General features: G+C 47.8%; 3 protein-coding genes across 7 annotated transcripts; 1 reads left to right on the top strand and 2 right to left on the bottom strand.

The window, feature by feature from the left end:
- Positions 1-169: 169 nt before the first annotated feature.
- Positions 170-9,256, bottom strand: pals1a (protein associated with LIN7 1, MAGUK p55 family member a). 2 transcript variants are annotated; one of them, XM_049740433.1, is made up of 17 exons: positions 9,091-9,256; positions 6,535-6,808; positions 6,224-6,395; positions 5,687-5,787; positions 4,663-4,770; positions 4,268-4,345; positions 4,026-4,166; positions 3,667-3,828; positions 3,463-3,540; positions 3,195-3,378; positions 3,034-3,105; positions 2,715-2,786; positions 2,455-2,619; positions 2,282-2,371; positions 2,094-2,206; positions 1,865-1,975; positions 170-1,788 (listed from the first exon to the last, which is right to left on the bottom strand). In XM_049740433.1, exons 2-17 carry the CDS (start codon positions 6,700-6,702, stop codon positions 1,612-1,614), a joined length of 1,992 nt encoding a protein of 663 aa, XP_049596390.1. In that variant the 5' UTR covers positions 6,703-6,808; positions 9,091-9,256; the 3' UTR covers positions 170-1,611. The 2 variants fall into 2 exon arrangements, with proteins under 2 accessions (XP_049596390.1, XP_049596391.1); XM_049740434.2 differs by having other exon boundaries at positions 9,112-9,255.
- Positions 9,257-12,537: 3,281 nt separating this feature from the next.
- Positions 12,538-21,586, bottom strand: gphna (gephyrin a). 2 transcript variants are annotated; one of them, XM_049740381.2, is made up of 24 exons: positions 21,294-21,586; positions 18,974-19,052; positions 18,804-18,861; positions 18,580-18,672; positions 18,365-18,459; positions 18,224-18,290; positions 17,718-18,023; positions 17,238-17,339; positions 16,534-16,671; positions 16,074-16,116; positions 15,869-16,006; positions 15,675-15,767; positions 15,481-15,536; positions 15,236-15,355; positions 15,106-15,164; positions 14,865-15,018; positions 14,664-14,785; positions 14,313-14,400; positions 14,169-14,242; positions 13,951-14,015; positions 13,622-13,725; positions 13,035-13,131; positions 12,821-12,959; positions 12,538-12,602 (listed from the first exon to the last, which is right to left on the bottom strand). In XM_049740381.2, exons 1-23 carry the CDS (start codon positions 21,355-21,357, stop codon positions 12,826-12,828), a joined length of 2,349 nt encoding a protein of 782 aa, XP_049596338.1. In that variant the 5' UTR covers positions 21,358-21,586; the 3' UTR covers positions 12,538-12,602; positions 12,821-12,825. The 2 variants fall into 2 exon arrangements, with proteins under 2 accessions (XP_049596338.1, XP_049596337.1); XM_049740380.2 differs by lacking the exon at positions 17,238-17,339 and having other exon boundaries at positions 21,294-21,513.
- dnal1 (dynein, axonemal, light chain 1) lies at positions 21,124-24,079 on the top strand. 3 transcript variants are annotated; one of them, XM_049740408.2, is made up of 8 exons: positions 21,124-21,331; positions 22,551-22,589; positions 22,726-22,835; positions 22,923-22,978; positions 23,059-23,114; positions 23,255-23,381; positions 23,453-23,593; positions 23,923-24,079. In XM_049740408.2, exons 3-8 carry the CDS (start codon positions 22,801-22,803, stop codon positions 23,964-23,966), a joined length of 459 nt encoding a protein of 152 aa, XP_049596365.1. In that variant the 5' UTR covers positions 21,124-21,331; positions 22,551-22,589; positions 22,726-22,800; the 3' UTR covers positions 23,967-24,079. The 3 variants fall into 3 exon arrangements, with proteins under 3 accessions (XP_049596365.1, XP_049596364.1, XP_049596366.1); XM_049740407.2 differs by lacking the exon at positions 21,124-21,331 and adding an exon at positions 21,680-22,294; XM_049740409.1 differs by lacking the exon at positions 21,124-21,331 and adding an exon at positions 22,251-22,294 and having other exon boundaries at positions 22,523-22,589.
- Positions 24,080-24,143: the final 64 nt, after the last annotated feature.

Here is a 24,143-nt window from a genome sequence, read left to right as displayed (position 1 = left end):
ACTTCTCATTCAGTACTTAAGATCACGTAACCACATCAGCACCCCCTCCTGCACCAAAGGTACGGAGGTGAAACCGGTCATCTATATGCTGGTGCACAATGAACTTGATACATCTATTGTCAATATAGTATAAGAAATATATAAATGCTCTAGACGGTGAGAACAGCCATATCGTGTCAGGGCATACTGTAATACTTCATCGTCCTCAGGAACATTTTCATACACTCTCATCCATACACACAAAATATCAAATTCATTTGGCAACTGGTGCCCCCTTCATCTCGTCTCCTCAAGGCTGAGGCTCCGAGCTCATTTACATGACATTGTGATCACAAGGGACAGAGTGGAAGAGCTATGAGAACAGGCAAGTCTATCAAGTGGTCAGCCAAGACTGGAGGTATCAAGTGCTGTGTGTATTCGTATTCGTTGCAAAGGGGTGGTGTCAAAACCGTCAGCCAGTTGAGCTCACAGGGTTGCTGCAGTTTGGAGCCATCAATCACCATCTCCAGTGGAGTTACCGCACGCGTCACGTACTCGCAGGACGAGTACAGTCTTCAAATTGCACTCAATGTTTGCGTTTAGTCATATTCACATTTAAGAGGGCCCACCAATTGGCATGCTCTGATCATAGGTCAAGCCAGTACTTCGTTTTGTACATTAAAAAGAAAAGAAAAAAGCTGGAATTTTAAAACACCGTAGACATAGATTCTTCATAATGCACAAAGTAACAATAATTCACTTCAATCATTTAGATATTCAATTATGATTGTTGGAATGATACCAGGATGAGGTCAATGCAAGAAAACCCTTTCATGCATAAAATAAGATGCATGAAAATGTTGCAGGTCCATGTTTTGGTCTCATCACGAATAGTCATTCTTGTGCCAGACGGCACATACGTGTGACTAACAAAGAATAGCAAAATATGGTGCAAAATCGGTTAGGTGTTGATTCATTTGATTTGTGTGACATCCATCAAATATGTACATATACACATGATCTAGCTAGCTTTCATGGCACCTGACTAAATCCACTGTTAGCAAATCTTTTAAAAGTCAAATGAAAAAAAAAAAAACATCCTTATTCAAGAAGTCAATGATCCATACCGGTCGACTTTTACAATAACAGCTTTGATTGGAATGTGACTGGATCAGGGTGGGTAGGCAGGCAGGCAGGAAGGCAGGCAGGCTTCTGAGATGTCAGCCAGGGTCAAAATAAAAAGGAATATATGCGCATTTGAGATGAAATAACCCCCCCAAATCTTCATCCTGCTCTCTTTCAAACCTTGACAACCGCTGCATGAAGCAGCAGTGACTGACTGCAAGCTCACTAGACACCAAGAACCAACAGTCAACCTTGATGTAAATGAATATGCTCAATTACAATTGAAAACAATAATTAAAGTATTAGGAATATTTCAGTAAAAGGCGATGGCAAAACACGGCCGATGGAGGCGGTCACCTTTACAAAAACCTCTGTAACCACCTGGGCAGCAGGGGCATAAACCTTCCGTTAGGTGGCGGAGTATCAAACGTGTTGAGGATGGTATGACAGTTACGCTAGCGCGCGTGCCTGCCTGCCTGCCTGCCTGCGTGCGTGCGCGTGTACGTGTCAGCGCAGCCATGAGCAGGGCACCCACTGGGGTTCCGTGTCCAGTTTGTTGATGAGTCTGAGCAGCTCGGCGTAAGCTTTGTCCTGGTCCGTGTTGACTATGATGGCATCAAACAGGTGACCCCAGCTCTGCTCCATCTCGCGCGCTCGCTCAATGATGTCCCGGAGCTCCTCGGGCTGTCCCCAATCACATCAAGAAGAATTAGAAAGGCTCAAAGCCACAGCAATCCAGCGGCCGCCATTTCTCACAGACCTTGGGGTTCTTGTTGTCTTTCGCCAGCAGGGCTCGGAGTCTTTCCTGGGAAGGCGGAGCTATGAAGATGATGTATGGTTTTAAATCCGAACTCCTCAGCACCTTCAGGGCCTACACACACACACACACACAAATTCAACCAATAAGTCGATTTTTCCCCTCATTCATGTAGAAAAGTCGAAAGCCACGCATAGACGACTTGTGTGCGCGCGAATATACACACACCAACCTGAGTATGTAGACAGAGCACACATATTTTCCCAGTGTTGATGACCTGTCTGACCGAGTCCGTGCTCGTCCCATAAAGATTCTTCTCAAACTCGCCAGACTCAATCAGCTTCCCTAAAAAAAGGCATCCACGTTTTGTAGGAATTTGAGCCATTTGTTTGGATTTCAAACGGGGACGCAAAAGCTTACCGGCAGCCAGCTCGGTCTCAAACACCTGACGAGAAACAAAATGGTAATCTCGCCCACCCAGCTCTACGTCTCGCCGGCTCCGCGTTGTGTCTACAAGGCACACGCTCGGTATAGCTCGAGTACACGCGCAAAGTTTGCACACGCACGCATGCGTGCGTGGGTTGAAATCTTACGAGGTACGGCGCCAGCAAAGCGTTCGGGTTGGTTGTTGACAAGTCTCTGTCGAAGTTCTCCCTTCCCACAGCTCGCCGGGCCAATCAATGCAATAGGCCGCTTCCTATTGGCTGGCTGGTGGTACAGGGCCATCTCCTCATAGGTCAGAATCTCTTCGTCCATATCTAGGCCGGTCGGCAGGGCAGAGCGGATACGCGGAACGCTTAGACAGAAAGACTCTCGGACGTAGTAGGTAGTTAGCGCGTGCGTGCGTACGTACCGTCATTTCTCGGAGAGTTGGAAAGCAGCTTCTTTCTCTTGCGCTTGTTCTTTTTTGCACACCATAACTTTCCTGAGAAAACAGACGATAAATGTCAACCACCTCCCAAGATTCCTCCATCTCGGCAATTCTGACAAGATTCAAGAGTTTTTTATTCGCCATGTTTGAGCGTGCCAAACAAGGAATTTGACTTGGGTAAATCACAGCCTCTGTTCAACATTTAGGTGACTAACAACACCACTCAGGACATGTGAAGAAGGAAAGATATTCTCAAACACCCCCTGATCTTAAATCTCCTCCCAAGAGGACACGCACGCACCTGACTTCTCTGGCTCTTTGTCTTCTTCTATTGTCTGTTTCATGGCTTCTCGCTGCTGCTGGAAACTCTTTCCTATGGCAAAAAGCAAAGAAACAAAACATTCATCTCACTTGACAGCACTGTAACAAGCCAAGGTAATAAAAAGCAACCCCAATCAAGACCTGGTACTAATCCAGCCAGAGGCTGATTCTCTTCATCGCCATCTCGATATGCCTGCCACCAATTGGGGTCAGATTGGCTGATGATGTGGAGAATGTCGCCTTTCTGGAAGGACAAGCCCAACTCTCTGCATGGCACGTAGGGGTCATCTGATGGGTCGTAGTCAAAATACGCCTTCACGTGTACCTAAAGGACACGTTGACTTGTTTTCAAAAAAGGCCCCTTTTGTGACTGACGAATCAGTCACACAAAGCGTCGCAGCGCACTTACTACATTCTCTTTGACTGGGGGAGGTTTGCTCGGAGTACTCGGAATGAGTACAAAGGTCAGAAGGCCGTGCATGTCGGCCTGAAACAAAGACGTTTTGCAAATGCACGGAGGCGCGTCATTGTTACGTTCTTAACAGGTCCGACGTCCGCCGACGCAAACTTGAATAGGTCAAGAAGAAATGCGCCGGATAGTTTGTTCACTTACCAGAATGTCAAAGACTTGGTTGACATCTTTCCCTTTTATTTCAATTCCATTTATCTCCAATATTTCATCTCCTTCTGCTAAAAGTCCGCTTCGTTCGGCCGCTCCTCCTCGAACGATCCTACTGATGATCACGCTCTCCATTTCATTACGGACCGTGGCCCCCTGCGGAAAAGACGGACAGAGCCGGTCCGGTGTGAGTCGACAGCTGCCACCTTTTTTGCAGACTGTTTGTTGATGTCGCATGGAAAAACAATCCCGTCGAGTTGCATCGTCCGAGTCAGAAATTTCAAACAGCATTATTTGCACGGAGGACATGCTGTTGGACTTATTTCTAGCGTATCCTATCCGACTGCTCTTACCAGTGGAATGTCTCGGGCTTTCTCGATGTGAACAATCTTGACGGTCTCTCCTCCCCATTGCGTCAGTGTCTCTGTTTGACTGCTCAGCGGTTCCACTTCCATTTCTTTCTGGGCTATGCTGTCATGTGCCAGAAGCAAAGACTGCAACGTAAAGACACACACACACACACACACACCATAGCAATCAACTCACAACAATTATTATTATTATTTTGTGAACTCTCTCGCCTGGGAGTCTTCACCTGGATGTGAATGTCTGACAAGAGACTGCAGAGTTCCAGTCCTTCTTTGTTCTGACTTGTTTGGCTGAGATTTCGGACCTGAGGTGACAACAACAGCATCTGATGTCATTCATGACTTTAGTCTGCATAGCTGCGTTCCATTCCATCGAGCGCCAGTTGTTGGCCTTTCATTTTCAAGTCGACCGTGATCGAATTACGTTACGCGGGTGCCTTGTATTCGAGTTACACCATTTTTTTACATACCGAGAGCGATGTCGCGCAGGGCCAGCCGGCGTAACAGATGTCAGCTCGCCCTGTGCTAGTAAACAACACTCACCGTTGCCTTAAGAAGCTACGCTAGCCTTTTAGCCTAGCAGGTACGTGCGCTCAGGTGGTGCCACGGAGAATGAGATTACCTCCAGCGCCAGCTCCAGTGCCTGGTGCGTTTGCGGGTATGGGGGAGAGGGTCTGTGCATGCTGCTGGCCACGGCATTATGAATCTTAAGTGCAGACTGGAAATCTGACTGGAAAACAAGGGCACAAACGTATTGATGGCATGTCCATGGCTAAGTTTTAAAATGAGCTTCAAGCTTGTGAGAGATGCAAAACCATGATCATTTGGAGCTGTTTGCACTCTCTCGGGCGTTTGCAGTTCACGGAGCAAAGCGGGCTATTAGCGCCAGCATTGACGACGACCCAACCGTAAGACAACAAACAATGACATTTGAATAACGAGTGCATATCTCCACCCATGAAATACAGAATGAGTGGGTTGTCGTTTTAGAAACGCCACTCGCGTGTTTTACGTCAAGGTGGAGGTACACAACAATTCAAACTAACGTTTGGACAAAAGCATCCGAATTGCACCAATTCACCCAAGTGAACTGTCCTACTTGTAGTCTTCGGGGGGGGGTTAGGGGACAAGTTGAGCTCAAACTACCGCTACACACAGAACATTTTCACTGACCTCCAAATGAATGCGCATGTCGACCCAGAGAGAATTACACGCATGTGATTACTAGCTGTTGAGGGTAGAGTAAAAGTAAGCGGCGAATCAATCCTTTTTACTGACTGAATTGAGTTGGATCACCAAGCCTTCTTTAAGCCAGAGCAGAGCGCCTTGCTCATTTCCAATCACCAAGGTTTGGAAGATTTTTTGGAGGTGGGAAAAAGCAGAAACAAGATGCTAGTCATCCATTGGAATGTTCAACCTCAAATTGTGTGACGCTTTGAAGCAACAAAACATTCCCCTCGGTGGCTAGCTTTTGGTACAATACAATGGCAAAGGCACAAATAAAAGGCGTGAAGCCAGCCGGCCAGGCGGGCAGGCGGGCAGGCAGGCAGGCAGGCAATGATTACAGCAAATGGCCATGGCTGTTCCAAGCGCAATCCATCCGCTTGATTTTTGAGGGCTGGCTTCCCTTTTCAATGCTCAATTACCTTGTTAAGTAGCGCAAGAACCAGCTCGATGTCATTCTGGCTCTGCTGGTCGGACAGACAGCCCCGGACCAGCTTGAGTGACAGCAACAACTCCTCGAACTCTGCAAAACAAAACACAGTGAGCGAGTGACGTTACAAGTCTTAGCCTACAGTGAGCGAGTGACGTTACAAGTCTTAGCCTTCACTATCCGAACAACAGATCAGCCCGAGGGCAGAGTGACAATATTGTCTTGATTGCCTGCAAATTCTTTTGTCCCAATTTTATACTGAAGAGTAGCAGAAAGATAAACAAAAGAGTCCCCAAGAGGTTTAATGAAGTTGCTTCCAGTACTCTCTCTCGCTCGCTCCCTCCCTCCCTCCCTCCCTCCCAGCGGAATTCCCTCCCGCATGTTCTTCCTTACGTTCCTCTCGCTCCGAGCTTTGCTTCCTCTTCGACAACCATCCCTTTTGACTAACAGGTCAGGTCCACCGACGTCCGCTCCAAAAGCCTTTAGAACCCCTTTCGCTTTACGAATCGTCGCCAAAGGGCGCTCATACCAAGCAAATTGTGCTGACTGCCGAGCGTGGGGCGCTGCGACGCGTACGTGTCCTGCAGGAACGTGGGGTTGTCGATGCCAACGTGGGGATTCTGAGAGAGCTTCTTCAGCCTGAGTGACGCATTCAGATCCAGCTGCCGGCCTTCCTCCTCTCGACGACGACGCAGGTCCTCCTGGCGACGCAGACAAGTCAACTGATAGAATCTCTTTAAATAGTCGAAAAATACTCTCACGCTCACAAGGACAAAAAGGGGCATTTGTGAAGGACATCTTCAGTCGGCATAAGGCTCGGTCAAACCTTGAGCGTCGTACCTGGTGTTGTCTTATTCGCTCCAGCTGAGCAGATCGGCGAAGCGGCAGCGTCCGGCTTCCCAGTTCGCCCGGGCAGTCCACGGCCATTTCCCTGTGCTGCTGTCCTCCCCTCGGCTCTTCATCTCCTCCCTCGCCGGCAACGTGGCCATTCAGATGAGAGGTTGTCATCCCGAGTCCCAAGTGCCGATGACTGCAGAGATCAACGGGTGGATTTGACGACGGAGGGATTTCTAGGAGGGAGGCTCCATGAACAACGCAGCCATGTTAGCCACACCTGTGGAGAAAGCACATGTCGATGAGGTGGGGGGGGGGGGGCAGTTCCTCTTAAAACATGCAAATTGGAACAAGGTTATTCAAATAAATAAAGGAACTACAATATCTATCGGCCTCAAAAATGCTCAGTGCGACTTTCGAATCTGCGAATCCGCAATGGGTGAAGCGCAAAGTGGCGAAAGATCACTGTAGAATCAAAATTGGAGCGCAGCAATCCATCTTGACAGTGGACCGACACATGCATGTCAACAGAGGTGAATGGAAGAGGTATTGATGACTTATTTTTGTCACAACCACCACAACAGCAGCTTTGATATGCTATCTCTCACCAGCAGGGCTGTGTATTGACACTACCGCGCACGCGCACACGCACAACTTCGACGTACACGCATAATACTCCGATCCCATGGTGCAGGGGTGAGGAATGCCAGGCAGTCCTGGGAACAAAATTCCACGGCTGGGGGAGGGAAGTGGGTGTGTATACAAGACCACATAGTTGTGTGACCAACGCACAGAAGTTACACAACTTTTTAGACTGTCACTTTGATTAAGACTTTCTATTGAATTTACAAGCACAGGCACAAAGACACAAAACAGGAATGGTAAGTGTTAAACATTATTATTTGTTGCATATTTTTACTCATCATGAATGAATCTTTGATTGTCTATCCGTAGTAGCAGCAGCAGCAGAAAAATGAAATACTCTTGTGTTGGATGGCAAAAGTAAATCTGTAACCACCAGAGGTGGGTGGGAGGGAGTAAGTCTCACAGTCTCACTCTCTCACAGTCTCACTCTCTCACAGTCTCACTCTCTCACACACACACGTGCAAGTCACAAGGAAAAGTCGTAGCGAGCAAGCCAGCCCCATTTAAGTTACTGCTGAGGATGGAGCAGGAGGAGATGAGGGAGGCCAAAGAAAAAGTTCATCGATGCAGGTGTCAGAGGAAGATCATGAGGACAGATGGAGTTGGAAACCATTGATCTGCTGCGGCAAACGGCCAAAAGAAGGAGATCTTTTCATCGTTGCTGCATGTCATTCTGCGGTCGTCGTTTTGACACAATGTAGCAGGCAAAAAAAGGCGTTCTCAAAAGTATCAGGTCGGCGTTGCAAAATAGAAGATTTGGATTCACAAACTGTGACGTGAATTGTCTTTCTTGAGCCTCGTTTGTTAAATGCAGGCAACCCTGACATGGTGTACGCAGAAACCGAGCCAAACCTTATCAAGCACGCACGCACGCACGCACGCACGCAAGCAAGCACAGACCCACTCCCAAAAAAGGGATGTACAACCCTGTACCAAGCATAGAGAAAGCAAGCCCGCATGTGGAGGAAAGTCCAACTGGATTTCCTTGGATGGCTTTTGGGCATGAATACAAGATCTTTTGAAATATCAAATCTTGACATCAATGTTTGGCAGGGTGAAAAGTGGATTCAAAGCAATCTCCTCCTTTTATTTCCTCAAGTGTGCAGCTTGCTTGGTGCATATCACACAGGCCGGCCCCCAACATTTCCTGAAAGGAGCTGCAGGGGTTCTTATTTGAACTTTATTTGGGTACAAGGTAGGTAGGGCTGCTCAGAATCAAGCCCTTCAAATGATATTGCGATATTAGCCCATGCAATGTGCCTATCGCAAGAAATTTCTTATACAATTGTAAGCTTTTATCTCAATTTCACAGGTCAGATGCAAAGTGTGCATCTCGGGTGATAACAATCACTCGCCAAGTTCCGTTACTTTGCTGCATGAAAAAAAAAAAAAAACATGCTTTTCTCGCATTTGATGACAAAATGCCATTTGTTCGGGTGCGTCGCAATAATATCGATTGGATAGCTCTATTCCAATCTCGTGCAGCCCTTGTCCGTCGATCAGCGACTGATCAGAGAAACAAGTGTTTTCTTATTTCATGGCAGCCTGCCTGTATTGTCGGTCAGTGTCAACGACTTTTCCAATTAAACGGCTAGGGCACGGTGACAGCTAACTGTGGGGGGGGGGGGGGGGGGGGAGACAGAGAGAGAGACAGAGAGTCAGTCCTATCACCAAAAGTTACGACTTTACCAACAGATCGGTGCTAATAAACGCCAGTTGTTTCAAACTGTGTTTGTTGACGTTCCTCGATCGTATCGCTTGCCGAATAGGTCGAATGAATGTCTTTCGTCAAGCTACAATTAGCAGCTAACTAGCTCGTTCGCTCGCTCGCTCGCTCGCTCCTTCCTGCTGCACCTGTTGATAACAAAGCCACTTTTTTTTCTTTTTTATCTGGGGCGAAAACGCGACATGACTCACGCTGTTCCAACGGGGTCCCACCTTCCTCTGGTGAGGCCTAATCCAACTAGTTGTCGTTCTTCGGGCGCTATGTCACGGTTTCACTACGAGCGGTTAACAGGTCGGTTCTTGTGTTCCGCACATCGGACGCGTCGTATCCCGCCCTCCGCGCCGCCCTCCGCGCCGCCCTCCGCGCCGCCCTCCGCACCGCCCTCCGCACCGCCCTCCGCACCGCCCTCCGCACCGCCCTCCGCGCCTCCCTCCGCACCGCCCTCCGCGCCGTCGTCCGCGCCGTCCTCCGCGCCGCCCTCCGCGCAGTCCTCCGCGCCGTCCTCCGCACCGCCCTCGTCGCTCTTCTCTCACTGTCGTCATCGTCATTTCACAGACAGAAGGGGGGGGAAAGAGCCCGCCCCCTCGCCCCCCACAAGCGCAAAACGACCAAAATGATTGGATGGGGCGATAAGAGAAAGGCCCCCATGACCAATCAAATACTGTTTTCTTCAACCGCGTTCAGAACACAAACGACATTTCAGAGGTTACCAACTTGATGCCCGCGGGCCCCAGGTAGCCCCAAGGATCACATCAGAAAGTGTTGCATATTGATGTTTATGCGGATTTGGATTGAACAAAGTGGGGGGAAGCAAAAACAAAAGACAGCAGGAACCCAAGGAAAAAGAACAAATGAATGAAAGAAAGAAAGAGCAAATGAAAAAAAAAGGGGGGTAAAAACCCCACTCGAGAAATAGCACAAACTACATTTCAGACTAAACGGAGGTGTAACAAAACAGGATATAGAATAATCAGGATTCATTTTATTAATTCATTTCCAGTTTCAATAATATCATTACAGAAAAACAATTTACATGATATTTTATACAGTAATAGTAGAATGCTGTGTAATTGCTTCAAGTGCTGGTCATAGTTTTATCGTGTGTGCAATGTGAGACTGATTTCAGTCAAGTGTTAAGAATCACTCAGTACAAAGGCAGTAATGACCTGCTTCTTACGCCAATCAATCCGCCAGGCTTTGATTCCCACCTCTTTGGGCAGGTGCCCGCAAGAGCTCCTATGCTGTGTTCAGGTCATAATGGAGTTCACTGGAGGAATCGCAAAAAACAACCGCTGACCAAGCTAAAATGTCATTCACTTCACCTTCCTCCACTTTGCCATCCAAGACATGAACGCAGCATGAGACCCCCACTTTAAACAAGATACATCTGAGGTATCAGGGGCAATTCTGACTACAGGTATAAATAGAAATGGCCCAACATCACCTTACATAGAGAACAATCAAAAGAAACACAAGGACAAATGGAGCAATTAGAATATTTGAAAGAAATCCTGGCCATAATGGCAACCTGCCCAAAGCGTAAGCTACGCCCTTCACCGAGGGGAGGTAGGAATACAAGGTGGAGGAGGAATTCAAAGACAACAAGGGTCAGTCAGTCGGTCGGTCGGTCGGTCGGTCAGTCGTCAGTCAGTCAGTCAGTCAGTCATTCAGTCAGCCAGTCAGCCAGTCAGCCAGGAGAAATGCTCCAAGACACCAATCGCTCGTGCTGCATTCATGCCACAAATGGCGATGGTGACGTGAACTTATTTTTTCCAATTAAAAAGAACCAACAACTTGCATCCTCGAACTTTGGGCGAGTCAAGCAAAAAAAAAAAAAACAATTACTAGCAGCATCCTTTCATTAAAAACAAGTCAACCGGGTGCCGTCACTCACTATGTAGTACGTTACGTATATTCATCAAATGAATAGTATCAGTGCAACCAACTTGTTTTTCTCCTACCATGAGAATGCAGCATTACTCCTTCTGCACGGACGCCTTTGTTTGGCACCCATAACACTGACAAGAAGAATGTCTCAGCAAAGTTTTGGAGCGAAGGCTGGGTGGGGGTAGATTGCTTACGGTGCGCTCATTTGGCAAATTCGTCAAGGTCCGTCTCGAATCGCAGTCCACTACTCGACTTTGTATAGAAAGGGATGCCGTTTGATTATTAGTCACATTTGTTGGGCTGCATACGGTACATACAGTGAGCTTGTTCCGATTTTGGCCTTCAATACAATCGAACGATGCGACGGTAAATCACTGGAAGAGGCGTTATGGAACAAAGAGAAGCCATTCCCAACCCGGGCGTCGCGGGAAATGAGTCCCTTTCATTTTCTTTCAATCTATTTTTGCTGAGCTGGCGATGCCATTGACAGATAGCATCAGGCAGGACTATTCCAATGTATTTCTAGAATAGATGCCGCCATGGCTCGCTCTCTGTTCAATCAAACAGGTTGACGCTTCACGCCGTTTGCCGGTCAATTGGATGGGCATTATTTCACCATTCACTTGGTGAGATTTTTGGAAACGGTTGCCTTCGAGGTGGGGGAATCCTGAAACGGAGAAGGCGATTCCAGCACAAAGTGAATGTTGAAAAATTGAGGCGGCCGGCGCCGCGACGTCGATCGACCAAATCGATGAAAAGGTCCGACCCGGCTGCAAAAAGACAGAAGTGAATCGGGATGATAAGACTTTGCCGTCGGGTTCCAATTCCTCTGAATCCTTTTTTGTTGTTGTCTGCTTCCTGAGCATTGTCCTTGATCAAGGCGCCAAATCCAGAGGGGCGCCATATCCCACAAATTGGAAACAAGTCCAAGAAAAATAGATCCAATGAGCCCATCTATGTACTATTTTGGAACTTTTATGCTTGCATCACAAGTCCTCATGACTTTCCTAGCATTTGACCTCTACAAAGTGAAGATGCTGCCAAGTGACATGGCTGAATGAAAGCAAAAGTCGAACCTGCATTGCCCTAACGGAGCAGCAACATTTTACAACAGCTCATAATTATCTGCCATCCATTTGCAGAGAGAGAGAGAGAGAGAGAGAGAGAGAGAGACAGAGAGAGAGCTACTAGAAACGCAAGGATGAGAAATCACTATCGCGTGAACGTAAAGGTTCACCGGTTTCATCGGGTAACGTAATGCGCACCTTTATTTGAAGGACTCACTCTCTCATCACTCTTGCGTACGGGAGAGAAGCCACAGTCAACGTTTCTTTTGGCTGCGCAAGGGGTTTCAGTCAATCATTGGCTTTGTACAAAAGGCTGTTTGGAGAGCAAAAATGAAAGGGACAAAATGGCAGGCTTGTGGCAGAAGCAGAGGAAGGACTGACTCATTCTATAGCTAGTCAGAAAAAGTGCTCAACGCACAAAGCAAATGAAATCCAGAGACAACAATGTGATTACTACTAGAATGATGATGATAATCATATAAAGTACAGATATTAATAATCATTATAATCAGGAGAATCGTAGAATATTACAGAATAAATCTCATTTTTATATATTTCTTCACATTTGTTTTTTCCTTCATATCTTCACAATGCAGACCAATGAGGATTCAGCCTCTGCTGGCTCCAACTGGCTGTTGCATATGACATCACAGCTAATAGATGCCCCCGCCCATTTTCCCCCCCCCCCCCCTCCTGTGCAGGCAGGAAGTTCCAGCACCGTCAATGTATTTGTCATGAGTGACTGAAATCTGGGGAGAGAAATATCTCGATTGATACGTTTTCAAGCGGACAGAGTGAGTGAGTGAGTGAGTGAGTGAGTGAGTGAGTGAGTGAGTGAGTGAGTGAGTGAGTGAGTGAGTGAGTGAGTGAGTGAGTGAGTGAGTGAGTGAGTGAGTGAGTGAGTGTGAGTGAGGGCCCGCCCGCCCGCCCGCCCGCCCGCCCCCCGTGTTCAAAGCAGAGAAAGCACCTGCATCATAGCCGTCCGATGACCATGACATCCACAACTTCTCCCTTGTGCAGTTCCACGTACTGCTCGGTTTTAGGCGGCAACATCAGCAAGCCGTTGGCACTACGCATGGACATGAGCCTGCTGGACACTTGGTTACCTGAAGAAGATCAACAAGGCTCATGAAGACGTTCCAAGAACATGCATGCCTGCACGCACGCACGTTCCCTCCCACCTGTGCTTTGAGCCCAGGGCAGTGGCTCCTGGTGATGCCAGGTGAGAATGCAGCGATGGTACTCGGGTCGAGGATCCAGCTTCACATCACACGAAAGCTAGAACAAAAACAAAAGCTCCACTAACTCGGGACCCGATTGGGAAAACAAATGAACAACATTACTGACATGTAGTATGTCTATTTTTAAGCTTATGGGTCACGGAACGGAACTTATTTTTTCATTTCCGGTGATGGAGTAGGATTTCCTCTGTAGAGTGCAGACAATTTCCTGCTATTTTCTTGTTGGACGTTGTCTGCACTTACAGACAGATTTCAAGTGCTCAATTCTGATGTTAAAGTGTCAATTTGAGGTTAGCTTTCCTCATCTTTCCGTTGTTGTCGTGTATTGTATTGTTTGGATGACCAAAAAGCAAAAATTGCTGCATCTCCAAAGAATACATAGAGATAATAATTATAACAACCATTAAGGATGATGGGGTTGGTTGCTGGTTGGAAAGACCCGCCCCCATTAAAAACAAAAAAACAAAAGAAAGGCATTCTTTGTCCGTGTGTGCGCGAGCGAGCGAGCGAGCGAGTATGTGGGTTACCCTGGCTTTAATAATTGTGGGTCTAGGGTCCAGAATGCCTTGCATCTTCCTCAGTGCAGGAATCACAAAGAGATTACATGTAACCACTGCAGACACTGGGTTACCTGCAAAAACAAGTTAGCTCAGCTTTTCAGCACGTCATGCCTCCAGTCCCACCATTGAAGGCTTTCGGGATTGAATGATAGCGCTATTAGCACCGAATGTCTCGGAAACTACAACACTGCGTAGTAGTCAACTGCCTTTTGCCCCCACCCCAAAATACGTACGCGTCTGGGCATAAGAAATCTGGAGCATATGATAACAGAGCACAACACAAACATGTTTGGTACCTGGCAGAGCAAAGATGAGTTTCCGCGCTCCGTCAATGTCAACGGTGGCAAAAGTAGTCGGAAGACTGAAAACAAAGACAGAGCGCAGCTTTGAAGGCAAGCTTTGCACTGCAGGCTGCGTGATGGGTTCAATTGACAAAAGCAATACTCACAGCTATGGTGAAATGAAATGGAAAGAAAAGAAAAGTAAGGAGATTGTTTAGAAAAGTATTACTCACCCTGGCTTCATGAACACGCGTCCAAAGTGAATCTGAGCATGAAGGTCAATATCCAGCACCTGCTTCAGGAAGTCCTGGTTGGACACAGTAAGTTAGCTTCAGGTGATCGTGCCAGATGCAATTTGCTCACGATTGATGGCTTACTTTCTCGCCCATGGACACACCCCCTGAGGTGATGATGACATCAGCACGACTGATTCCCTCGTGGAGAGCTGAGAGCAGGTCATCGGGGCTGCGCGCGCGCACACACACACAACACGCACACACACACAGGCACGCGCACACACACACACACACACACACACACACACACACACGCGCACACACACACACGTACGTACGACGTGTCACTTCTGGCTCATGAATCATTACGCATGCTGCTAAAACACAAGAAGAAACCCCATTGTGTTCCATTACAAAGTCAAGAGCCCCTCAGCTTGGCAGTTTGCTCGGAACTTTCACAGAGACAGCCAGAAATCATTTGTATGTCTTTACTTGTCTCCAACGATGCCCAGGTTAATGGTCGGGTAGCCGTGTTCCTGGATGGTCGCCAGCAGAGTGGAGCGGTTGGAGTCTCTGATCTTTCCCGGGTGAAGGTCGTCCTCTGGATTCAAAAGCTTCAATGCGAACAAAAAAAAAAACCCAATCAAAATCAGCGGCTTGATTAAGGGAGAACCCGGCCGAGACCAATGGCACCTCATTTCCAGTGGACATGACAGCCACCACTGGGAACTTGTGCACGCTGACATCGGTCACTCCCACCGTAGCCAGCAGACCGATCTCCGATGGCCCCATGTGCGTCCCTTTGGCTAGCACGCACTCTCCTCGTCTGATGTCGTGACCGATAGGCCTGAACAGGCAATAGCGTAAGAGTGGGAAGCAGCCTTTGGCGTGCCAGCCGCCGGCCGCTTCTTTTCTTTCTTTTTTTTTTTTTTACCTGATGTCCTGTCCGGGCCGAGCCTGTACCATAATCCTCACTTCTAACTCTTCTGTGCCCTGAAATGTACGTATATAGCGGATGAGACACACATACGCCCGGGCAACATTTCTTTTCTTTTCTCGCTTACATCTTCAGACTCTCTCAAGAGTTCCGTGTCTTCCACTTGGACCACCGCGTCGGCGCCGCAAGGAATGGGAGCGCCGGTGGTCACCCTCATCACTTGGCCCGGCATCACCGTGTGGGTAGGCTGCAATGGAACGACAGTACGCCCTTGGCCTTCAACTAGCGGTTTGAATGACGTGCTGTCTTTGACGCCAACAAACTGTTTGGATGCCTATGATAATAAGGAAGCCGGCTGGCTGGCTGGCTGACCTGTTGTCCGGCCTGCGATTCTCCCATGATGAAGCGATCTCCTGGGCCGTCAGCGGCTGCAGAGCAACAACCACATACTACATCAATGATTCTCTCTGGAGAATGCCAAGAGCAAACAGTGAAAATGTCATCTTGAGTGAAGGGTGAATGCGAGCTTGATCAGCTTGCAGCAAATCCTCCCAACGCCTACCGACCTCTTACAGCATAGCCGTCTTTAACTGAGGCGGGAAATGGAGGAAGGTTGTCTTTGGCATAGATGTCCTGAGCGAGCACTCGACCCAATCCGTCTAGAAAAAAAGACATCATACAAGAACGAAGCACGCGCGTCGTAGTTGAACTTGATCTGATCTACCGACAGACTGACTGACTGACTGACTGAGTGACTGACCTCTGTAATTAATGACTTCAATTCCCAGAATAGGCGTCATCTCTAAAACAGTGATGAAGGCTTTGTCCATGGATGTCAGAGGAAACGGGGACATCCGATGACGCCGTGCCACTTTGCTGATGTCTACCGCACTGTGGCCTGCACACGCCATCAAAGTTACATTTTGGACATGCACTTTTCAGCTGCTGATGTGGAAATAACTTACTGGCCCTCAGGATGTTCTCATTACTGCCACATCGGGACTGGACCTGAGAGGGGGTGGGTGGGGTGGGGTGGGGTGGGGTGGGGCGGAGGGCGGACAAAGGCTGATCCAGTCGCACGGAACAAAGTCAAACCAGGGATAGCCATCGTATCAATCGCGCGTGATCGGAAGAAAAACCACATCACGTCCATCGGCCCCGTATCAGCAAAATCGACCCACCTCATCAAAATGTCACCACGCAACCATGTGAGCTATCTTAAAGAGAAAGCACATTGTGTTCTGCAACACCAAATTAAATGTGACCTTTAGAACAATTCCAGCATGACGTTTTGACATGAGCATTGTCTTTACGAAGCACACCTTGGAATATTTCTACTGTGCTTGCCAGATTTGAGCAAAAATGCACAGTTTGAACACGAGACAACCTGATTTGTTCCACTTGCGTTGATGTGTGCGTACGTACCTTCGGTGTTGGGCACGACGCAGTGGAAAGGCGGGAGGTGGCCTGTGTTGCCCGTGGTGACTCAGAAGGGGTGGAGCTCAAAGAGGCAGAATCTCGAGGAAGCACCTGAACGCCTCGAGAAATAATCGAGTCTGGAATCTACAGGTTAAGAGAGCAGAGGAATGAAGATGATCCTTGTCTCCCTTCAGAAGTCTTGGGCTGTAGTTTGGAAACATTACAAAATAGATGATTGAGTCTATTGCCAAACAGAGACATTGATGACACTAGATGTATATGTCAGCGCGTGTTTGATCAAAAGTGTTATAAACCAAGTCAATACTGTTGAAATAACAAGTCAAAGCTTGCTAATAATTGAATGTCAAACACGCAAGAAACGGAATGTCTGAAGCGATTGCTCGTTTGAGTCATTTGATCAGACTGACAAAGAGTCAAAGGACATTTCTACAAGTGCACGTGCTCATGAGCCTTCGATAAGCTCTGGCAATCTCTTTTTCAAAGGAATACAACAATTCTGAAATGCCTAGAGATGTCAATGGGTATTGATATGTCCAGCTCCGGCTCGTTTCTACTTAGAAGGGCGTTAAGCCTTTTCCCAAAACAACAACAACAACGACGACGACGACAATGCATGCAAGTGGAAAAATGAATAGGAAGGTTGCTGAGCTGATCAATGAGAGAAAAGGGAGAGTGTGATGGGGCCTCACCTGCTGGTCATGGCTACAGGAGCAGGTGAAATGAGAGGGAGGGGCAGGGGTGTTGCCGGCCAGATAGGGGCCCCCCTTAGCCATGACCTCTGCATGGCAGCTCTGATGGACGGACACCAAAAGGCATGCACGGGTCATACGCAGCAGACAAATGAACAATGGCGTGTCGGACGAAACGTGACGTGACGTGACGTGACTGAACCGAGGCGATGAAACGTTCATCCGTGCCGGGTGCATTGGAAAGCGCGGAACAGTTCAAAGAACTTGACCTTTACGGGAACACGACAAATACATAGGATCCGAGTGGAGCTAAAGCCAAAATGAATGTGTCCCTGTTGAAAGCCATTGGTTCATTGCTGTCAAACGTGTGTCATTTGCCAACACCGAACAAAAGGTGCTCTACATCTGGAAAGAGCATCGTCACGTGGCAGCAAGCAATCCAGAGGGTCAATGTTGCATGCCCATCTCTTAGTCTGTTACCTTTGCAGCGATGGCAGCTGCGGTGATGTGGGAGGAGCCGTGCTGGTGATGGTGATGATGGTGGTGGTGGTGCGCATGTCGACCTCGCCGCCTGTCTTCCTCCTCCTCCTCGTCCTCCTCCTCGCACTGGGTGCCGCGCTCCGTGGTGTGCGAGTGGGCGTGCGTGTTGCCGTGCGCGTTGGACAGTAGAGAAGAAGGAGAAGGCAGCTGCTCCAGCGCGGCGTGGACCGATTTGACCCGGACCGTGGCCTCGCGCAGCAGGTCGATGGCGTGAGGCAGAGCAGGAAGGATGAATTGAAAACACTCCTGGAACGGCGGCAGCGTGCGTCACATTGGTAGCCGATTTCATCCACGTTCGCCAAAACAGCTCACGCGTGCAGTTTTATCGACGAGCAAAGTACGGACGAACGAACGTGCGTGCGTGCGTGCGTGCGTGGTGTTGACAAGTAGCTACATTTGTGGGGAACTCATCAAAGGTCAAGTGAGGGTAAGCAAATGAGCATTACCTGAGAGCCCTTCTTGCTCCCTGGCAGGTTGATGATCAGAGTTTTACCACGGATACCGCACACTGGCCTGGAATCAATGATGAGCGCGCACAAGCTAGCATCACGCTCAAAAGATGAGTAAGAAGGGCTGAGAAGATTCACCTGGACAGCATGCCCAGCGGTGTCACGTTGAGAGATCCCATCAGCATGGCCAGAGCCATGCCTGGAGCCTCTCGCTCAATCACTTCTCTGGTGGCCTACGAGGGCAAACAGTGGCTGATTGAGTCCCATCTTATGACTCGAGGCAAATTGCATTCAAATACACTCAACCAAAACACTTTTGTTTGGTGAGCCCAGCGACTACAAAATGCGAGTACCTCTGGCGTCACGTCACGGGGTGCAAATCCAGTTCCTCCTGTAGTGAGAATAAGATTAAGCTCCTGGTCGTCACACCATTCCAAAAGAGTTTCCTGCGCAAAATGAAGAAATACTGTCGAGCTGAAATTTGATGAGCAGATACGCAAGTCAGCTATTGCGCAACATGAGAATGAAGATGTCATTTCGGAACATTCCGAATGCAGTCAAATATTCAAACTTGTACCTTGATTTCATCAATTTCATCGGGAACAATTTTATAGGCTGCGATGACGCCACCTAACCTGCACGTTGACACAGAGGCAATTAGAGGAATCTGTCAAAGTTTGTGCAAGTGTGTGTGAGTGAGTGAGCGTGCGTGCGTGCCTGCGTGCGTGCGTGCGTGCGCAGACTTACAGAGACGGATCATGGACCAGGTCCTTCAAGTTGATCCCACTCCTGTCCTCAGCCAAGTTCTTGAAACAACTGTCACTGACTGAGAAGGTCACATTCTATGGTTAGGTTCGCACTGCCGGTCTTGAAGTTCATTTGCGTGTGCGCGTAAGCATTCTCATCTTTCTCATATTCAATACAACCTCAGTCTGTGTGCGCTTTGCCAAAGTGAGCCACATGGCAAAAAACAATGTTGTGTTTATGGAAGTGAATGCGGTTGGCGGTCTTGTAGCTACAGAGGAGCGAGCGATGCGAGAGTTCGAAATACTGCGCATTTTGGGAGCAATGAGGCAAGGCTTTTTCATCTCCAAAGACATGGACTCAAGATGACGTCACCTTATTGCAATTCATAGCAAAAGCCTCCACTCCACCCTGCTAAAAATCCAAAATGGTATATACATTAGTGATGTAAGTTGACGTTTGCGGCTGGTAGGTAGCTGGTGGTATGCTCTTGTACAGCCCTGTCACGATGGCTGAGTACTGCCTGCCTCGCCTCGCCTCGCCTCGCCTCGCGCGTTTCAAAAAGAAAATCCATATAGAGCACAAAACAGAGAAATACAGTCAATTGAAAAGGATTTCATTTCGTGACTTTTTGATTCGTTGACCAGCCTCCTCCGACTGCAGCCGTGGACGTCCGTAATAATGTCAACGTCGGGCTGTCCAATCGACATAAACTCCAGGTAGACGTGGGTCCTTATGGTCTGGAGAGAACACGGCGAAGCCTCCGCTCAAAATGCTCCTTCGATCGGAGCGACACGTGAGCGATGAGCAAATCTCGCGAGTGTCAGACGGCTGTGACGGAGTGCTCGAATGTGTGAAGGCAACAGGGCACGGTGGCTAAAGTGTCAACTTGGTGCCGAATGCCAATCAAGCGACACGCTTGTGAGCAGTCATACTACCTGCCCTCACAAAGTATCACAAGTAGCCTGCTTCGGGTCATTTTTTTTTACAATTTGGCCGTGTTCCTCCTCATCCTCACATTGAGGAACGCGTCCATTGCCAAGCCTATGGTGGTAAAACAGCAGAATTGAAGTGGTGGGCCCCAAAGCAGAGAAGAGGGAACTTGAAATTGCTGCCTTCTAAGTCTAGGAAACGGATTGGTCATTAAGTGCTTTGGCTTCTTGACGAGAGGGCGTAAATTCAAGTGTCAAGCGGTCAGCAGGCTTTTCCATTCAAAAGGCTACCTCGTCCAAATGCTTTCTTTGCCAGTCGGCGGCTGCTGGCTTGCATCCTCTTTGAGCATTTGGAGCACGTCTCCTCCTGCCTTGGTTGGGGAGAAGGCGCCAGGCAGCAAGCAGGCCTACTGCTACACGACTCGACTCGACTCGGCTCCCTTCTAGTTCCTATCCTCCCTCCCCTTCACGACTCCATCGGCTAAGCGATTTAGAGAAACTAGCTGCTCAACAACCAGCGGAGGACGATTCATTTGACCCTGGTGACGGCTCTTGCTTGGTTATTCATTTTACAAGCAAGCAAGCAAGAGCGCGCACGATTGATGATGAACATCTTCAATTCTTTAAACGAAAGGTTACACAGGCGGGCAGAACAGACGAAAGGTCTATCAAAGTGACAGTGTAGTCGTGAAAACCAAATGCACTCGAGAAAAGCAAGCAACAAATCTGCAAAAAGACATGAATAATGCAGCTCATAGGCTTGCTTGCTGGCTGGCTGGCTGGCTTGCACGGTCGTTACGCTGCTCCATATGATACGACTTTGGGGCAACAACGACAGAGCTCCACGGGAAATGGGACATACTTCTTCAAAATAAAAGCATTCGTTGATGTCGAGGCTCATTGAAAGGCTGGCTGATCGGAGGGATTTCCCCGGCATTTTGAAAGTATTTCCCAAACGTCTACTCTCCTTCTGGCGCTTGACGCTGATTAAAATATCTCGCCATAGTAGCGCCAATGCATCGAAAATGATGTTGAAAGTGGCACAAAGCATTAGCACTTCACCTCTCTTAAATGCATGAGAAACATCAATAGCGAGCCGTTCAGAGCCTAGTCCGCCTCGGTCTGTCTGTCTGTCTGTCCGTGTGTCTGTCTGTCGGTGTGTCTGTCTGTCTGTCTGTCTGACCTGCCAAGCAGCTAGCTGCTAACGCAGACCAATGACAGCAAACGGCAGCCACCGGCCAGCTAGCGCGCTGGCTAGCGCGCTAGCTGGCTAGCTCTGCAGTGGAAATAGACTGCTAGTTTCGTGACACCGTCGAGCAGCGGCAAACGAACGACACATGCCCATGCTATTTGGGGGGCATTTGATCACGTTTCCTCCAACACATTCTTACCTGTCAGAATTCCCACTCGGGTCTGATGGTCGTGGTTGGTGAGCACCATCCCGTCCGTCGCCATGTTTACAACCGCTGTCTGCACTGTGACAGCACATATATAGAAGCAGTGGTGTGGAGCGTTAGCTGCCGCTGCACCTCTGGAGGACGACTGACTTGCCCTGCCTGCTGCCTGCCTGCCTGCCTGCGTGGCTGCCTGCGTGGCTGCCTTGCCTGCCTGCCTGCGTGGCTGCCTGCGTGGCTGCCTTGCCTGCCTGCCTGCCTGCCTGCCTGCCTGCCTGCCTGCCTTGCCTGCCTGCCTGCCTGCCTGCCTTGCCTGCCTGCCTGCCTGCGTGAACTGGCTGGCGCGTGCTGGCTGGCGCGTGAGCATGGACGCGCGCCTGTGGACATAATAGGTTTCAAATTGCTCTAATTGTATTCTTAAGTTTAAAAAAAAAAAAACATCAGGTTTTCCCCCCCACACGAAGCGACATGCCCAGTAATTTGCAGGCATTTCGCCCAATAATAAAATCTCCTTCAAGTTCTATAACCAAACTTTTCCTCCTACTAATTACCAACAAGCGCATAATAATGGGGACGCAGGGGAACAGAGATTCAAAACAAGTAACATATACTTCATTCATTCTTATCAAGCAAATATAGGTGTGGAATTGAAATAATAATAATAATGTCAAATTCATTGTATGAGTCTTGACAATGTCAATATATAGTAAAGGAGACATTGTTACGCAAATGTTCAAACATGTTAAAACAGTTCAAAGTGTCCTAATATGTACCATGTCTGTAACATGTGGGGAAAATGCGAGCGATTGTAAACAACAAAGATGGCTATTCTGATCAATTGTTTGTTGTTCTGCTTCATAAGAACTTAGGCCGTCCCTAAATATGCCGCGTAGGTAGGTATGCAGTCAAAAAGCTTGCGTGTCGGCGATACTGCGCAAGCGCAGTCCGTTTGTTTACTGCTCGTATCATAGCAACCGAAGTATCCTATCAAAATGGTGGTAAGTAGTTTATCGCCGAATATTTTATTGTATTTCTCGGGCTTGTGTGATATTTGTTGATTCACTACGTGCCTTACATAATCATTTAGATGTTTTTTTGTTGTCTTCACGATGCCATTTTATGAATATAACAATAAAAATATTATTATTAGTTTTTGTGTTCATCCCTAACGGAGACGAAACAAGTTTGAGAAAATCAACACAATTTTAGGAATAACATTTTTTCAGTTTGTTTGTTTTTGATCATGTTTCCCAGGGGAAAGCAACAACAATAAAAGAAGCCCTGACCAAATGGGTAGGTGGCATAGAAACAAGGACAGTTAGACAGTTATAAACTTTGACCTGAGTTTTGCTTATGGCTGATGAAATCTGTACTAAAAAGTGATTAGCATGTTCAATTGGTGTGTGTGTGTGCGTGCGTGTGTGTTCAGGAGGAAAAGACTGGAGAGAAGAGCAGCGAGGCGACAGTTGTTAAGCTTTATGGTCAGATTCCCCCCATTGAAAAGATGGATTCCACGCTTAGCAAAATCCCGAATTGCGAGTGAGTCGTTTGACATGAAGCATTTCAAAGCAAAGTGCAAGGGCTCAATCTATGTGTCTCTCTTTTCATTCCTTGTGTGATTCACAGACAACTGTCCCTGTCCACAAATTGCATTGATAAAATCACCAATCTAGGCGACCTCAGTAAGGACTTTATGACAAACACGTGAGCAGTGACAGACATTTGAGAGTTAACATTGTCGCTTTCCTTTGCGTTTCTCTAGAAAATTTGAAAATTTTGTCATTGGGTCGAAACAATATCAAGGCTTTTACTGGACTGGTGAGTGCAGGCACGCACGCACGCACACGCACACACACACAACATGATATTTCATTCATGTTTTGATGATTTCCACTTGCTTCACCTAGTTACCGTGGTAGAACATTCCCGTTGCACAAATTGTCTCGTGTGTCCTGCAGGATGCAGTTGGTGACACGCTAGAAGAGTTGTGGATCTCTTATAACCTGATAGAGAAAATGAAGGGTGTTCATTTACTGAAAAAACTAAAGGTTCTCTATATGTCAAACAACCTTGTCAAAGACTGGGGTGAGTCACTCACTGCATATGCAAAGAGCTGACAGCATTTTGGGTTCAATTTGAATCGTGTTGGTTTGCAGGCGAGTTTTCCAAGCTGGCTGATCTGCCATGCCTTGTCGATCTGGTGTTTGTGGGAAACCCTCTTGAAGAGAAACACTCGCTCGATGGAACGTGGACAGAAGAAGCGACTAAAAGGTTACCCAGACTGACAAAACTGGATGGTAAGTACGTTTAGTTAAGCACCGGCATCCTCCTCCTGTATAAAACCTATCGGCATCTAACTGTTTTGTCTGTCGGTCTGTCTGTCTGTCTGTCTGTCTGTCTGTCTGTCTGTCTGTCTGTCTGTCTGTCTGTCTGTCTGTCTGTCTGTCTGTCTGTCTGTCTTGTCTGTCTGTCTGTCTGTCTGTATGTCTTGTCTGTCTTGTCTGTCGGTCGGTCGGTCGGTCGGTCAATACATTGATATCATATTTCAGAAAATCGATTACAATTATTACCAGGAATTGTCTCAATTTGTAACGAGCTTGGTCGTTTTTTGTCCTTTTGTTTCCAGGCATTCCAGTTGTTAAAGGAGATGTGGGCGAAGATGACGACTGATAAGCTGCAAAACTACAGAGCTTGTCATTGTTAGTTTACCTTTGAAGATTCTTCTCTATGAAATACCTTCATTTGATTTCAGTTTAAAATAAATGTGTTTTGCTTGATCACGACAGCATTTTTATTCATTTTGTCCGTACAGAATTGACTCAAGTTACAGATTGTGCATCAGCCAGG

This window comes from Syngnathus scovelli, chromosome 14 (genome assembly GCF_024217435.2).
Source record: "Syngnathus scovelli strain Florida chromosome 14, RoL_Ssco_1.2, whole genome shotgun sequence".
Lineage (NCBI taxonomy): Eukaryota > Metazoa > Chordata > Actinopteri > Syngnathiformes > Syngnathidae > Syngnathus > Syngnathus scovelli.
The sequence above is the reverse complement of the archived record's forward strand: the minus strand, read 5'-3'. Positions and strand labels throughout refer to the sequence as shown.